The sequence below is a fragment of the Symphalangus syndactylus genome, chromosome 18, assembly GCF_028878055.3.
Source record: "Symphalangus syndactylus isolate Jambi chromosome 18, NHGRI_mSymSyn1-v2.1_pri, whole genome shotgun sequence".
In the NCBI taxonomy this organism is placed as follows: Eukaryota; Metazoa; Chordata; class Mammalia; order Primates; family Hylobatidae; genus Symphalangus; species Symphalangus syndactylus.
In genome coordinates, this window is record NC_072440.2 from 12578264 (window position 1) to 12596006 (window position 17743).

The 17743-nt window shown below is 57.9% G+C and overlaps 1 protein-coding gene across 13 annotated transcripts in view; it reads right to left on the minus strand.

The window, feature by feature from the left end:
* Positions 1-3179: 3179 nt before the first annotated feature.
* TBC1D22A (TBC1 domain family member 22A) overlaps positions 3180-17743 on the minus strand; it is a 403669-nt gene continuing 389105 nt past the window's right edge. For all 13 annotated transcript variants that reach the window (XM_063622512.1, XM_055252819.2, XM_055252830.2 and 10 more), the window contains one exon: positions 3180-3775. In XM_063622512.1, the coding sequence (XP_063478582.1) occupies positions 3647-3775 (129 nt within the window). In that variant the 3' untranslated portion in view covers positions 3180-3646. The remainder of the gene's footprint in view (positions 3776-17743) is intronic.

The following is a 17743-nucleotide window of genomic DNA, read 5'->3' on the forward strand; positions in this document are numbered from 1 at the left end:
AACGGTGGTGTGGGCAGGGGCCGGGGAGGCCCCAGGGAGGTCCACACCCCGAGGGGTCTGAGTCTCTGGCAAACTCCCCAGGACCGCGGCCAAGAGCAGACCACTGGGCCACAGGACCGATGAGGAGCCTCCAGCTCTGGGGGACAGCACGGAGGCTGGTGTGCTGCAGCTTCTGACGGCGCCTGTCATTCTGCAGCCTGTCCACATGTCCTCAGTGGAGTGGCTCTGCTCAAACACAGACGGGATCCCTCCCATTTCCATCCATCAGTGACAGCACACAGAAGTGTCCCAACTACTAGTTCTTCCAAAAGCACAAACCACAGAGACTCTCCAACTCCTACCCCCCAGGACCCCAGTGCTCCCGAGCACATCTGACCTTGCCAAGGGCACAGTAGGCCGAGCCTCTTCCCGGGACCGGGCAGCATGAAGTGCACGGGACAGCAGCCACCATAGGTCAGGGACTGATCTCAGGGCCCCTGGGCTCGGGCCACCCGCAGGGGCAGAGTGTGCACAGGCTGTGAAGACCTCAAGTTGGGCCCAAGGAGCCAACTGCTGAGCTGCAAACTCCGGAGGAACCGTGAAGGCGAATGGCAGTTGCTGGGCTGTGACCTGGAGTCAGGAGCTGAACACCTGGTGGCTGCTGGCGACAGCCAGTCTCCGTCCTGCAGCCCACGGCCCTGCAGACCACAGCCAGGCATCAGTGAGGTCAGCCCACGTACCGGGCCACCGGGCCCAGGAAGGCAGCCCTGCCTGGCTCAGCCCTGCACTGGGTCGCTGCAGAGAGAGGTGAAGGGGCTACTCCCACTTTGTGGAGCCACCAGCCCACCCGTAGGGACAGGAGCACACCCCACAGCCGGTCAGTAGAGCAGCATAAGGCAGTGGAAAGCCAAGTGCTTCCAAGGGAGGGTCCCGAGGGTGGGGCACCCAGGGGGCTGTGGGGTACCTGAGGGTGGGGCATCCAGGGGGCTGTGGGGTACCTGAGGGTGGGGCAGCCAGGGGGCTGTGGGGTACCTGAAGGTAGGGCACCCAGGGGGCTGTGGGGTACCTGAGGGTGGGGCACCCAGGGGGGTGTGGGGTACCTGAAGGTGGGGCACCCAGACAGGGTTACTCAGAGGGGTGTAGCGCACCTGGAAAACTGCCCTGAGAAACTGAGGCCCTTTGAAGGGCCTTGTTTCAGTAACACAGGGCAAGGAGGGTGTTTCAGTGTGTGGGTGGGGGTGAGGCAAGTGTATCCCAGGAGAGGCGGGGGTGGACCCCTGGTGCCTACCCTGGAACAGCCCTTTTCACAGCAGGTGCTTGGCAGATGTGGCCCAAGGGGAGGCCCCTTGTTCAGGAGCCTGGCAGGGGCCAGCCTGGACCCCACACTCCCACGTTCCAGCCAGTGCAGAGCCGGGCTTCGGGGGTCAGACTGGTTTCCGAGTCTTGCCCCGCCCGGGCAAGTGGCATCCCTGCACCACCTGCGCAGCTGCAGCCCCATCTCCCTGAGAGGTCCCGCGGGTGGCAGCGAGACCACGGGTGCTGCTGTGCCTATGCTGGTGCGCTGCAATGGCCCTGAGCTCAGACTCTGGGCAGGGCTGGGCCAGGGTGCCCCTGTCCTTGATGGGCAAGTCCTCGAATCACAGGCTGAGGCCGCAGCTTTGTCACTGATCTTTATTCCATGTTTTTAGCACATCGCATCCAGACAGCACACCCCAAACATTCCAGATAGATCTGCTCAGACTCAAGGCCCGCGGCCAACACCCCTCACGTTCAGTCTTGGCGTTTACATATATGAGGAAATGCACACAGGGCTGAACTCCGTGGAGCTTCCTGCTTAAAACATAAACCACCTCAAGAAGCAGGTCAGTTGCGTCCGCAACCTTCTGGCCACACAGCATGATCTAAGCTAGAGAAGGGGATCCTCCCAGGGCTGATCTCGGCAAAGCCACATGGGGCTTCCTGCACACGGCCAAGGGGTGGCTCTTCTTGTGACGGAATCCCCTCCCCATCTAGAAAATGAGGCGGCAGGAGGAGGAGGCATGGCTGGTCTGAGGAACCCCTGACCCTGGGGTGGGTACAGGGAAGGCAGGGGTAAGGCGTGCCCGCATCTGATCTGAAGCAAGCCCATCCCTTTGCTGGTTTGGGAGCATCTGACCTTTGCACAGCATTTTGTGCTAATTTCCATGCTGTGTGTAATGACCCTGGATTTTTAAAACAGAAGCAGAAACACACACATCACTTATGTCTGTATGTCCCACAGTCTCCGGCAGTGTCCCAGGGCCTGGGAGAGGACACGGCTGCTCCTGAGGGACAGAGGAGAGTCTGAGAAGTCAGTCACCCGTGGGTCGCTGAGGACATGAGCCGGTCCTGGGCTCAGGGATCAGAGAGGCTGTGGCTGTGGCCCTACCGATATTCCAGTGGCCATGCGGCCTGTGACACACCGAGGGAATGGGGAGCTAGTCCCAAGGCCCCTGGAGCCACAGTCACAGCCCTAGCGGGTGCTGGGCAGGGGCCGGGTCTGGGCCCTTCCACACTTAGAGCCCCAAGGAACCAGTCCACAGTGGAACCAGTCCAGGGCAGAACCAGTATACAGCAGGAACTGGTCTACAGTGGGAACTGGTCTACAGCGGGAACCAGTCCACAGCAGAACCGGTCCACGGTGGGAACTGGTCCATGACGGAACCAGTCCATGACGGAACCAGTCACACCTCCCCCACACCGGGCAGATCTGGACAAGGACAGGAAGTCCCAGGGAGCCTCCAAAAGCTCATTCCGCTTCCGGGCTGCGGTGAGAAGAGCACTGTGGTTCAGGGCTTTGATGACAGGGCCGCGACCCCCTGCCCATCTGCCAGCCCAACGTGGCCCGACAGCCTGGGTGGGCCTCCAGGAGCTCTGAGGCCAGCACCTACCTGCATGGCGGGGCCACTTGGCCCTGGACCTCAGGGAGGTGGGGGGTTCTCTCTCGTAAGAGGGGTTCGAGGTGGAAAGTAAGGCGATGGCAAGGCCTCCCTCTGCTCCCAGCCTTTGGTCCCATGGCCTCCCAGGCACTCGGCAGGCTCACGGCTCGGACTCCAGCCTTCAGCTTCCCAGCCAGGTTTAAAGCAAGCAAGCAGGAAACCACACGGAGGGAAAGGGCCAGCAGCAGTGAAATACGGCTGCGAGGGGACCTCACGGCACAGAGACCCCGGGTCAGCGCAATGTCTCGGTCTAGATTTTGTCTACATTTTATTCTTTCACTCAACAGAATAGAAGTTTTGCATTTCAGAGTAGGTATGAGATGGCCACTACCTCGTTCCGGCCCTGGCACCCAGACGGCAGGACTCTCAAGAGGATCGGCCTCCTAGGCTGCCCCGGACTGGGGGTGGCAGGAGGCAGTCATTTGGCAAGGACACTGCAGGGAGAGGGAGAGGGGACCCCTGACCTGCCTCTGGCCACCGAAGCCGGAGCCCTCCCCTGGTTCTTTGGTATCTCAGAAAACAGAGGCTGTCCCTGTCTTTGTCAGCCCTAGACCAGGTCTGGGGCCCATCCTCGCCAGCTCCCCTGGAGGGTGGGGCCACCTCCCAAGGCCTTTTAGCAGCCCGGGACCAGCTCACAGGGGCCTACCACCGGCCGGGCAGCTGGGGCACACCACCCGGGACAGTGAGGCCAGCTGCGGGTGGGCCCAGGCTCATTTCTTGTAGTGATTAGGGGCATCAGCGAAGGCAAACTTGAGGCGGTAGGCTTCGGCCAGCAACAGGCTAATCTCCTCGTCATCCCAGTGGGCTGTGGGCAGGTTCTGGAGGAAGAGCAGCAGCTCCTGGGGAGAAAGAGACAAGCCCAGGTCAGAGGAGGTGACCCACAGTGGAGGGTGGGTGACCCAGGAAAACTCGCCCAGCCGGCAGCTGCTCCCTGCTCAGCCCCAACAGGGCCCCAAGCCTCACCCCACAGCCCCCACCCCATCCCAGCTGCCAGGCGGGAGGGCCACTGCACAGCTCCCACCCCATCCCAGCTGCCAGGCGGGAGGGCCACTGCACAGCTCCCACCCCATCCCAGCTGCCAGGCGGGAGGGCCACTGCACAGCTCCCACCCCATCCCAGCTGCCAGGCGGGAGGGCCGCTGCACAGCTCCCACCCCATCCCAGCTGCCAGGCGGGAGGGCCGCTGCACAGCTCCCACCCCATCCCAGCTGCCAGGCGGGAGGGCCACTGCACAGCTCCCACCCCATCCCAGCTGCCAGGCGGGAGGGCCGCTGCACAGCTCCCACCCCATCCCAGCTGCCAGGCGGGAGGGCCGCTGCACAGCTCCCACCCCATCCCAGCTGCCAGGGGGGAGGGCCGCTGCACAGCTCCCACCCCATCCCAGCTGCCAGGCGGGAGGGCCGCTGCACAGCTCCCACCCCATCCCAGCTGCCAGGGGGGAGGGCCACTGCACAGCTCCAAGTCTGGCATCTGAGATGTCATGGCAGGGGCCACCCAACGCTTCATTTAACGAAATCCCCTGCTCCTCAGGGGGAGACCCAGCTCTCGGGGCCCTGCTGCAGCTTTGCAGCCTCCGCCCAGGAGCTTCCCACTCCCTCAAAGCCTGTATCAGCCCAGGAAATACCGCAGCACCCCTGGAACTGCCACTAAGCACAGATTTCTGTGCATCAGGAGACCCCTCTGGGCACCAGCACCGTCAGCAGGTGAAGCCCACACATGTGGGGATCACAGAACGGAGCCGGCTCAGGCCCACCCCGGGAGCCCAGGAGCACAGCAAAGCGCCAGCTGGCCCCTCCTCCATGCCCGCCTCACACCAGTGGGCTGGGGTACGGGGCTCCACCAAACCCAGCTTCAGGTCCAGGTCCAACCTGGTGCCCTGGAACAATGCCTCCACCCTGAGGCCCAGCTTCCTCCTCTGCAAAATGGGGCCACCATGTATTTATTTATTGCTTTCTAATATGCTTATTTGCCTTAGACTGAGATTTAAAAATTAGTTCCAGTTAGAACCAAAGAAGGCCTTTCTGTGGAAGTGACATTTGATCAGACTCTTAAAATTCAGGTAGGAGTCTCATAGGTAGAGATAGGAGGTAAAAGGTTTTACATAAAGGTGAATGATATGCATATAAGTAGGAAAATAGGGAACTATAGGGAATAATAACAATTATAAGTCATTTAGTGTGGGTAAAGTCATCTTGCATGTGTATGTTTAAAATCTCGCCTCCTGTACAAATCTCGCCTCCTGTACCCTTCATTCTCCCATTCTACTTCCCAGTCACAGCATTTATTGCATTGAATTCACAGAGTACAAATTTTTATTTACTGTGGTAAATTACTGTCAGGGCTGCTGGACAGACTGGGAAAACACACATATGGCCAGCAGGACAGCCAGCACTGGGTGGGCACACAGTGGGCTCACTGGGCATGCTGCGTGGACACACCAGGCGGGCACACTGGCCTCACTGGCCTCACTGGCACTCTGGGTGAGCACACTGGCTCACTGGGACTGTTGGGTAGGCACACTGGGCTCACCGGGCACACTGGGCAGGTGCACTGGGCTCACTGGGAGTGCTGGGCAGGCTCCCCTGGCCTGCAGCTGGGCCATGTCTCAGACGGGCTATGGGGGCACTGAGTCCCACCCCCAAACGACACATGGGGGACTGTCTCCAGAGCTCATGGTCTGGAAGCCGGGATGTGGACACTGAGGAGATGGAGACTGACCTACGTCCACTGAGGCCATGATGGGAAAGGAAAAGCACAGGCCCTTGGGGGACCCCCCACAACCATCGCCTGACAGCCCCGCCCTCCCACATGACCACGCCCACATCCACAGCTGCTGGCGGCCCACCAAGGACAGGGCAGGTCTCCGGGGACCCCAACACACAGGGGGCTTGGCAGAAGTAGGGATCAGAGAGGGCTGAGGGGCCAGGACAGCCTCCTGCGGTGGGGGTTCTCAGAAGAGAAACGGGACCATCAGGTCAGGGCCAGCCCAAGCCCAGGCTCTGACATGAAGCTGGGCAGACTCCCTGAGGGAGGGGTCTACACTGCTCGGATGGCCCTGCGGGCTCTGGTCCTCAAGAATTTGCCCCCAGGGGGCCACCTGCAGGCTCCCCGGCTTCTCCTACCTCCCACCCCAAACAGAAGCGGGATCCAGGAAGTCAGGAAGGCGGCTGAGGAGCCCTGAGGGTGCTGGAACTGCCCTTCCCCACTCCTAGCAGATGACAAGGGACAGGGAGGGCCACAGGCTCAGGATGCCCATGTCGCCTGCCTCGAGAAAACACAGCCCAGCAAGACTGGCATGGAGGGGAATGGGGGGTAGCTGGGCTCTGCAGTTCACATCCTGTCTCCCTGTCCAGGTGGTCTTGGGCAGTGGGCCTGGCTCTCCAAGCCACACTCTCCTTCATCTGGAGATAAGGATGGCAAGCTCTCTGCACGGGCACAGCCAGGATGAGCTGAGCTGTGCAGGCACAGAGCCTGCACAGATGACCCGGGCTCACATCCTGGCTGTGCAGGAGGCTGCGGTCTGCGCGTTGCCCCACCCTCACTGAGGCAGGCCCCCGGCCATCCTGGAGCTGTGCTCTCCATTCCCGAATCAGGAAGATTACACACCAGGACTGTCGTCTCTCCATTCCCATATCAAGAGGGTTACACACCAGGACCGTCCTCTCTCTGGTCCTGCATCAGGAGGGTTACACACCAGGACTGTCCTCTCTCTGGTCCTGCATCAGGAGGGTTACACACCAGGACTGTCCTCTCTCTGGTCCTGCATCAGGAGGGTTACACACCAGGACTGTCCTCTCTCTGGTCCTGCATCAGGAGGGTTACACACCAGGACTGTCCTCTCTCTGGTCCTGCATCAGGAGGGTTACACACCAGGCTGTCCTCTCTCTGGTCCTGCATCAGGAGGGTTACACACCAGGCTGTCTTCTCTCTGGTCCTGCATCAGGAGGGTTACACACCAGGACTGTCCTCTCTCTGGTCCTGCATCAGGAGGGTTACACACCAGGCTGTCCTCTCTCTGGTCCTGCATCAGGAGGGTTACACACCAGGACTGTCCTCTCTCCGGTCCTGCATCAGGAAGGTTACACACCAGGACTGTCCTCTCTCCGGTCCTGCATCAGGAGGGTTACACACCAGGACCGTCCTCTCTCTGGTCCTGCATCAGGAGGGTTACACACCAGGCTGTCCTCTCTCTGGTCCTGCATCAGGAGGGTTACACACCAGGACTGTCCTCTCTCTGGTCCTGCATCAGGAGGGTTACACACCAGGCTGTCTTCTCTCTGGTCCTGCATCAGGAAGGTTACACACCAGGACTGTCCTCTCTCTGGTCCTGCATCAGGAGGGTTACACACCAGGCTGTCCTCTCTCTGGTCCTGCATCAGGAAGGTTACACACCAGGACTGTCCTCTCTCTGGTCCTGCATCAGGAGGGTTACACACCAGGCTGTCCTCTCTCTGGTCCTGCATCAGGAGGGTTACACACCAGGACTGTCCTCTCTCTGGTCCTGCATCAGGAAGGTTACACACCAGGCTGTCCTCTCTCTGGTCCTGCATCAGGAGGGTTACACACCAGGACTGTCCTCTCTCTGGTCCTGCATCAGGAAGGTTACACACCAGGCTGTCCTCTCTCTGGTCCTGCATCAGGAGGGTTACACACCAGGCTGTCCTCTCTCTGGTCCTGCATCAGGAGGGTTACACACCAGGCTGTCTTCTCTCTGGTCCTGCATCAGGAAGGTTACACACCAGGACTGTCCTCTCTCTGGTCCTGCATCAGGAAGGTTACACACCAGGCTGTCCTCTCTCTGGTCCTGCATCAGGAGGGTTACACACCAGGCTGTCCTCTCTCTGGTCCTGCATCAGGAAGGTTACACACCAGGACTGTCCTCTCTCTGGTCCTGCATCAGGAGGGTTACACACCAGGACTGTCCTCTCTCTGGTCCTGCATCAGGAGGGTTACACACCAGGCTGTCCTCTCTCTGGTCCTGCATCAGGAGGGTTACACACCAGGCTGTCCTCTCTCTGGTCCTGCATCAGGAGGGTTACACACCAGGCTGTCCTCTCTCTGGTCCTGCATCAGGAAGGTTACACACCAGGCTGTCCTCTCTCCGGTCCTGCATCAGGAAGGTTACACACCAGGCTGTCCTCTCTCTGGTCCTGCATCAGGAAGGTTACGCACCAGGACTGTCCTCTCTCTGGTCCTGCATCAGGAGGGTTACACACCAGGACTGTCCTCTCTCTGGTCCTGCATCAGGAAGGTTACACACCAGGCTGTCCTCTCTCTGGTCCTGCATCAGGAGGGTTACACACCAGGACTGTCCTCTCTCTGGTCCTGCATCAGGAAGGTTACACACCAGGCTGTCCTCTCTCTGGTCCTGCATCAGGAGGGTTACACACCAGGCTGTCCTCTCTCTGGTCCTGCATCAGGAGGGTTACACACCAGGCTGTCTTCTCTCTGGTCCTGCATCAGGAAGGTTACACACCAGGACTGTCCTCTCTCTGGTCCTGCATCAGGAAGGTTACACACCAGGCTGTCCTCTCTCTGGTCCTGCATCAGGAGGGTTACACACCAGGCTGTCCTCTCTCCGGTCCTGCATCAGGAAGGTTACACACCAGGCTGTCCTCTCTCTGGTCCTGCATCAGGAGGGTTACACACCAGGCTGTCTTCTCTCCGGTCCTGCATCAGGAAGGTTACACACCAGGACTGTCCTCTCTCTGGTCCTGCATCAGGAGGGTTACACACCAGGCTGTCCTCTCTCTGGTCCTGCATCAGGAGGGTTACACACCAGGACTGTCCTCTCTCTGGTCCTGCATCAGGAAGGTTACACACCAGAACTGTCCTCTCTCTGGTCCTGCATCAGGAGGGTTACACACCAGGACTGTCCTCTCTCCGGTCCTGCATCAGGAGGGTTACACACCAGGCTGTCTTCTCTCCGGTCCTGCATCAGGAGGGTTACACACCAGGACTGTCCTCTCTCTGGTCCTGCATCAGGAGGGTTACACACCAGGACTGTCCTCTCTCTGGTCCTGCATCAGGAGGGTTACACACCAGGCTGTCTTCTCTCTGGTCCTGCATCAGGAAGGTTACACACCAGGACTGTCCTCTCTCTGGTCCTGCATCAGGAGGGTTACACACCAGGCTGTCCTCTCTCTGGTCCTGCATCAGGAAGGTTACACACCAGGACTGTCCTCTCTCTGGTCCTGCATCAGGAGGGTTACACACCAGGCTGTCCTCTCTCTGGTCCTGCATCAGGAGGGTTACACACCAGGACTGTCCTCTCTCTGGTCCTGCATCAGGAAGGTTACACACCAGGCTGTCCTCTCTCTGGTCCTGCATCAGGAGGGTTACACACCAGGACTGTCCTCTCTCTGGTCCTGCATCAGGAAGGTTACACACCAGGCTGTCCTCTCTCTGGTCCTGCATCAGGAGGGTTACACACCAGGCTGTCCTCTCTCTGGTCCTGCATCAGGAGGGTTACACACCAGGCTGTCTTCTCTCTGGTCCTGCATCAGGAAGGTTACACACCAGGACTGTCCTCTCTCTGGTCCTGCATCAGGAAGGTTACACACCAGGCTGTCCTCTCTCTGGTCCTGCATCAGGAGGGTTACACACCAGGCTGTCCTCTCTCTGGTCCTGCATCAGGAAGGTTACACACCAGGACTGTCCTCTCTCTGGTCCTGCATCAGGAGGGTTACACACCAGGACTGTCCTCTCTCTGGTCCTGCATCAGGAGGGTTACACACCAGGCTGTCCTCTCTCTGGTCCTGCATCAGGAGGGTTACACACCAGGACTGTCTTCTCTCTGGTCCTGCATCAGGAAGGTTACACACCAGGACTGTCCTCTCTCTGGTCCTGCATCAGGAGGGTTACACGCCAGGACTGTCCTCTCTCTGGTCCTGCATCAGGAGGGTTACACACCAGGCTGTCCTCTCTCTGGTCCTGCATCAGGAGGGTTACACACCAGGCTGTCCTCTCTCTGGTCCTGCATCAGGAAGGTTACACACCAGGCTGTCCTCTCTCCGGTCCTGCATCAGGAAGGTTACACACCAGGCTGTCCTCTCTCCGGTCCTGCATCAGGAAGGTTACACACCAGGACTGTCCTCTCTCCGGTCCTGCATCAGGAAGGTTACACACCAGGCTGTCCTCTCTCTGGTCCTGCATCAGGAGGGTTACACACCAGGCTGTCTTCTCTCCGGTCCTGCATCAGGAAGGTTACACACCAGGACTGTCCTCTCTCTGGTCCTGCATCAGGAGGGTTACACACCAGGCTGTCCTCTCTCTGGTCCTGCATCAGGAGGGTTACACACCAGGACTGTCCTCTCTCTGGTCCTGCATCAGGAAGGTTACACACCAGAACTGTCCTCTCTCTGGTCCTGCATCAGGAGGGTTACACACCAGGACTGTCCTCTCTCCGGTCCTGCATCAGGAGGGTTACACACCAGGCTGTCTTCTCTCCGGTCCTGCATCAGGAGGGTTACACACCAGGACTGTCCTCTCTCTGGTCCTGCATCAGGAGGGTTACACACCAGGACTGTCTTCTCTCTGGTCCTGCATCAGGAGGGTTACACACCAGGACTGTCCTCTCTCTGGTCCTGCATCAGGAGGGTTACACACCAGGACCGTCTTCCAATTGCTATTTCGCAGGTGCTGGGCTTCCACCCCCACTTCCTCAATTCCATTTCCTTTCGCATTTTGGATACTTTCAGTGGGCCTTTAAATTGAATTCAGGGAGCAAATTTCACTGGCTAAAAGTCCCTGGGGACATATCAACATCAATCTGCTGTCTTTCACCATTAGATGCAACTTACACGGATGCCAATCCAATTCTGAGCAGGTCATAAATAAATACCTTTGGTTTTATTTTTAATCCACTTCGCTTCATATTATCATGACCTCGCTCCTTGCAAGGTGAGAAGCAGCATCCTCCCATTACGGTAACTCACTGACTCTACTGCACACTCAATTTCAGAATCTAATTTAGTCCCCCAGGTTCACTGGATGGAGGGAGAATAGAAATGCCCAGTTCTTTGCAGCCTGCAATGCTAAAGAAGGAAAAATCTATCTGGGTGACCTTTACGGGAGGTGAAGAAACACAGCCAAACACGTCCTTAAATACAGATTTCTTTTTTAAAAAGGCTTGTCTTATTTATGCACTAGGCCTGTCTGGGAAACACGGCACATTTATTAGCGAAGAGCTGTTCTGCATCACCCACACCAGGCAGGCGGAGGGGCCACCACAGGCGAAGCCATCCCTCGGTCACATTCAGGGACACGGCTCTCCCAGCAATGACGGTGCTGCCTGTCCAGGACGGCAGGTGGAGAGAGGCCTGCCCAGGGCCCAGCCCAGAAAACCATAGACGGCACTTGCATTTTTATTCTTAACTTTTCCATAAACAATGGCCACACCTGTGGATCTAAAAGTTGAAGGAAGGCTCTGCTCATGACACTGATGCCGTAGAAGTCAAGGTCGCGTCAGGTCTCTGCAATCCATCCCTCCCCCGGTCCCTGGGGCATCACCATCTCAACAAAGCCACAGCCAGAGGGCAGCGTGGAGTGCACCCCACCTTTCTCCATCGGCCTGTGTGCCGAGAATCCTTCCAGTGGACACCGAATGTCTGCAAGGACCCTTTGTAAAGGCTGTGGGGTCTGTGGTCAGTGAGGGATCAAAAGCAACACAATCAGACTCTTGCTGCTTGGCCTGGAGGCTGACGGTTCTCAGGCCTGACCACACATCCATCGGCACCCAAGGAGCTCGAAAAAATGCCCCATTGTCCTGGCCCCAGCCCAAGCAACCGACCTGGGACCTGGGAGTGGGGCCTGGGGAGAGGGATGTGTTGGTCCTCAGGATGGTGGGCGACCTGGGTGTGCCCTGGACACTCTCGGACACATCATGAGAGTGGAGAGAGTTGCTCCCGCTTTCCACCAGGTGGCCCCTGTTGAAGTTGAGGGCCGGCAGGGGGTGGGGGGCCCTACCCACACCACCCAGGCAGAAGTGGAGCCCTGACTTACACACCACCATGCAGGCAAAGGCATCTCTCTAAAACCTCAGTGAGTGGGACACAGGGTGGAGGTGGGAAGCCAAGCTGGGATGTTTCCAACAGTTCCCCCCATGGACCACACAGCAGTGGACCACACTTAGAAGCCGCCATGCCGCTCACTCCTGCCCCGGGCGGGTTCCAACAGGCGAGGCTCCCGATGCCGAAGACCAGGTGAGGCTCCCAATGCTGAGGCTCCCGATGCCGAAGACCAGGTGAGGCTCCCGATGTTGAAGATCAGGTGAGGGTCCCGACGCTGAAGAGCAGATATCGCCATGGCTTTGGCTACTTCTTACCAAAAGGGTTTTATTTTTCCTGAGTCAAACGAATCCTAGTGCCATCTGTGGAGGACACTGACCTCCCCTGCGTGCCAGGCCTTCCCAGGAAGGGTGAGACGGTGACAAGCCCATGTCCTAGGGCCCCAGGCTCCAGAACAGTGGGTAGGTGGGTGGATGACTGCAGACCTTGGGTTCCCTCGAGACCCTGAGCTCTGCATGGCTGGCCCAGGGCTGAGGCTCACGTGAGAATGGGCAGCAGTGAGGGAAGCAAGATCACTGGATTAGATGCGCGAGTGCTGGGCCTGAGCCTGCCCCCAACGCTGCCTGACCCCACGAGCACTGCAGATGTGTCCCTCCTGTTCTCCCCAGCATCTCCACCACTACATCAACAGGTCTGTGTGTCCCTATATCCCCAAAACTGAGCCCACAGCACTTTGCTGGGCAGTGAACATTGCAGAGTCCAGCGAAGCAATTAAAAGCACATTTGAACATGCCCCACGGCCACGTTCAAATCCCAGCCCTGCATTTATTAGCTACACAACCCTTGGCAAGTCTCATAACCCTCCGTGCCTCAGTTTCCTCACCTGTAAAATGGGATAATAATAGTGATAGCAACAGGAGACAGACAAGTTCCTAGACAGACAGGGACAGGTCCCCAGTGAAACCTGACCTTCAAGCCAAGGACAATTTCAGAGCCTGAACACCAAACTGCCAGTTCTGGATAGAGTCCCCAACCGGAATGAGAACTTCCATCCCCGTCTTACCCACTCTCTTTCAATTGGTTCCTTCTGAAGGATGCCCTTTATCCAATCGAACAATGCTTTTTCCAAGCCCACCCATGGACCAATCAGCATGCACTCCCCCATTCAAAGCCCATAAAAACCCTGGACTTACCCTCACAGATGGCTACCCTGCTTTCAGGTCTCTTCTTGCAGCTGAGAGCTTTCTTTCTGTTCCTCAGTAAAATTCTACTCTGCCTTACTCTCTGGTGTCCACGTACCTTATTCCTCTTGGCTGTGGGACAACAACCCAGAACTTGCCAAACTGCGAGAGCAAAAGAGCTGTAATGCTTGCTGAGCTCTGGGCAGCAGGAGTAAAAGAGCTGTAACCCTCCTTCCCACTTGCCGAGCTATGGGAGCGAAGAAGCTGCTGGGTGCCACTCCTTCCCACTTGCTGAACCGCTGGAGTGAAAAAGCCAGAACAATAATAACTCCCTTATTGGGTTGTTGAATGTGTGCAAAGTGCCTTTGGCAATGCTTGAATGGCTGGCTACACCTTCCACAACGGGGCTTCCAGTGCCCACAATGAGTCAGGCACATGAAGGTTCCCCGCTGTGCACATGCGTGGGTGCTACCTTTCTGTGTATATATGCAAATTCAAGGACATGCATTTGCATGAAGAACTCCAAAAGGACCATCAGCCAAAGACGAACGTGGTCATCATTGGGAGAAAATGTGATGATTTATTTTTTACTTATCCATAAATTCTAATCTTTTCAAAATAAACATGCATTAGCTGTATACTAAAAATAATTTTTTAAAATAAAAGAAGTGTAGGGTCTGCTCTGAGATCATGCTGGATCCTCCTTGTCTGGTTGTGTAGCTGCCAGGACAGTGCCCCGCCTGGTGCTGGAGCTCCGCTTACAGGGGTAGGGAGAAGGCCAGGTGCCGTGAGGCATCCCCACACTGCAGCCAGAGCACCTGAAGCACCAGCTCCCACCTGTACCCCGGCCCCTCTCCTCCAGCAAATGGGCCTGAGGTCCAGGCCCTTCGTGCCAGACCTTCTCACAGGCACTGCAGGTGTTCATTGGGTGACCACATGCTCAGGGCTGCCCCACGCCGGGCACCACTCCAGGCACTGAGGACACTCAGCCCACAGCCCTGCAGGGCGTACATGTATGAGTGTGTGTGCCGGCAGGTCAGGCAACAGACGGAGAAATAAACAAGGGACAGTGTCCAGCACTACACAGAGAAGCCTAATGGAACCATGGGACGCAGGCTACCGCAGACATCACCTTCAAGGGCCATAAGTGGTGCGTCTGAAACAGGGCGGGTCTGTGCAGAACGCACTCCAGACTTTGAATATTTATTAAGAACAAAAGAATGTAAACTATTTCTTTTATAATTTTTATATTGATTCTAGGTTCAAATGATAGTATTTTGTATGTGCTGGTTAAATATTTTATTAAAATTAATGACACCTGCCTCTTTCTTTGTTTTTACGTTTCTATGTGGCTGGTGACATATTCCTTCTGGACAGCACTGTTCTGGGTATAAATCCTGCCTCCCTCCTCTGCCTGCTCCAGGCCAGGGTCTGCTGGCAGCACTGACCAGTGCTTCCCTCCCCTGGACCCTCTGTGCACACTGAAGGTACTGGAAGGCTCCCCCAGGCAGCAGGAAGGGCTGCGTGTGCAGTGGCAAGATTCATCAACACCTGCTCCCAGGCACAGCAGAGAGCACACAGAGGTCTGCTTAAAAGCTATTCAAGTCAGAAGTTTACAAATTGCCAACATGCAAAGATGAATAAATTAATCACGATGGGGCTAAAAGGCCCATTTGCCTACTCTTGTTATTTTCTTCCCCTAACCGAGAAAGATGAAATAGGACTCACCACGGTGGCACGCGAGGCGGGGAGCAGGGTTAATTGGTTTAATTTGCTTTTCCACAGCCTCCTGACACTCCGCGTGTGCAGCCGGGTGAGAAACCCTAACCACAGCAGGTGCTGAGGAGCGCCCGGCCATCTGCAGCAGGGAGGCCCTGGTGCCACCTGGGGAGACCACTGAGGACCCCCGGGGTCTGGGGGGCAGGGCAGCAGCACGACGTTTCTCAGCAGGCAGGCCCTCAGGCATTTCTCCCGACCCCTCTGTCTTTTAGGTGAGGAAACTGAGGAGCGGACAGGCTGGACAACTTGTCCCAGGAGGCATGCAGCAAGCCCGGCACCCCTGTGGCACCCACACTGCAGTCCCATTCCCCATACCACTGTCGGGGGCAGCGGGGCGGGCGAGATGCCTGCTCTAGAACCCAGCAGGCTAGAGCCGGCTCTCCACACACTGTCCCTGGAGGACGAGTCGCTGGTCTATGAGATGGTGACGGCGATGCCCCAGGCTAGAGGGGCAGCAATACCCGTGCTGGTGCAGAGAGCTCCAGAAACTCACCCTGTTGTTTCGTGCCCATCGTGACCACTGCCCTCTATCTGCAGGAGTTGCAGGCACCTCCTGGGAGGTGACAGAGGAGTCCCTCGCAGGTGCCATGAGGCCTGAAGGGGTCCGCGCGTCCCCCGGAGCGGGACGGGCAAACACGAGTCACTCCCCTACCCCTGCCACATCCTCCTCACCACAGGGCCCTGGCAATCACGAGTCCTGGCAATCACGAGCCCTGGCAATCACAGGGGACGACAGCCACACTTGACAGAGCATGAGGAGGCCAGGAGGGCTGAGGCCAGAACACGAACAGAGGCCCTGCCGCGCCTGGACTCCGCCCCCTGCCCTGCGGAGAGGCTGGAGTGAGCACTGGATGGGCCCCTCTCGGTCTCACTGGCCCCTCACTGTCACTCCGACTCCCGAACTGACAACCGTCTCCATGGACCACGCATTACAGAGGTCAAGGGTCGCTGTTCCCACCCGAACCCCCGGGCCTTTCCGCAGACAGTGGAGCATTTGGATTCCTCCTGCGCAGGGGCTGCAGGGTTTGAATCCATATTCAACGTGAGGTATCTGCTCCCGTGAAGTACATGTGTAGATGAAGGAACGGGACCAGCTGAGACGAAATCATGGCGAAAAGGTCCGCTGCCGTCAGCGCTGCCAGCCGAGGGACCCCAGTGAACTTCAGGCTGCAGGAGACCCGCAGATCGTGCCTGGCCCACTTCAAGTTCCTGAATGAGGCCATTTCCTTCCTCCCGTGTCTCCATTTGGGCTGCAAAATTCCTGACTCAACACTGACACTCAGCCTTAGGAAACAGGCCCAGGAACCCTCTGTGGCCGAGAGACCGCCAGTCTCCTCAGCAAGGGCAGCGGAGACCCAGCACCCGACACACAGGCCACGCCAAGGCACAGGCCGTCCCATGACCCAGGCACGCTGGGACCCTCGCTGAAAAACCTCCCTAGGAGGAGCTCAACGTGACACTCCCCAGGTCCTGCCTGTCCTTCACACTCAAGTGACGAGGGGCTGCCCTGGACATGCATAAGTGACAAGCGCCTCCAAATCAGTTCCCTAACAAGAACCACTGAGAGTACACTTGGCTTGTCAAACAGGACTTCCAGCTGGTGAACGAGGCCACAGTGGCCCGTGTCTAAGGAGCTGGCAGAGTGTGTGGCTTTTCCTGTACAAATGAGAACGGCCTGTGGGGAGGGGCTCCTGCTCCAGTGCACACTCTCTGTGACACGCAGCTTCACGTGGCTGGGCCAGCTTTGCCTCACCCTTCGCGGAGCCCACAGAGGCCTCAGGTTCATTTGAAGCTGGCTCAGACCTCCGCACAGCAGCGTCAGAGACACAGGGCTCAGCTCTGTCACCTGGCGCAGTGATGGCTGCTTCGTACAAGGAAAAGCATGGGCCTCGGAGATGTTGCCACTGGAAAGAAGTAAGGCCATCTTCCCAAGGTGGTCATGGGCTGCTCACAGCCTAATGATGAACTTGGTGCTGATGTGTGCAGTTATCCTGGGACAGGCGACCCACTGGGCTCTTGCCGTCCTAGTGTTCATGAACCCTGCTCAGCGGTGCAAGTGTGTGCGTGAGGAGACAACCCCGTGGTGCAGGTGTTCGGACCAGGTGGCTTGAGATCCAGATGCCACGAGCCCCGGCTGCACACAGGCACTGGTAGCACTGGTAGCCCCGTGCTGTGCCCACCCCTCAGAGGCAGTGCCTGTCCCGGGCTCCTGCACAGAGGCCTGTGCTTTCCTTGCTCTCCCTCCACCACCCTTCCCTCCTACCCTCTGCCCTCTCCTGGCTGTTCACGCTCCCACAGCAACCATGGCTGTCCCTTTCCCATTGCGACCTCACCTGTCTGCCTTCTGTGTGACTCCAGGTCACCTTTCAAGACTCCTGGAGGACTGAATGGCACACACCGACCCTACCACCTTTAGATGCACCTGTGCTCCAGGAGGCCCTGCCTGTCTCGACGCTGCAACCAGAGACCTTTGGTTTCGGCCTCCTAAGAATGGCGTTTAAAGGTTCGGAGACTATCGTGAGCAGGAATTATGGGGAGAGGGCAAGCAAGACAAACGGGGTCCCCAGAGAGGATGAGAATGAGTGCAGGCATGGGGAGGGGACCCATGGCCTCTGCCCTGGATGCCAGAGAAAGAGGGGCTGTTTGCTCAGGGTGGGCCTCCCAAGCCTCCAATGGCCATGGTCCTCCTGTCCCTCTGTCACTCTGGGTGGGGCAGCCGGGGGCCCGGGGTGAGGAGGGGCGCTTGTTGGAAAAGGAACCATAGGGGAGGTGAACCTGCCCACCTTGGTCACTGGTACGCCTGCCTGGTCAGTGCCCACCTGGCCCAGGCCCAGCTCCGC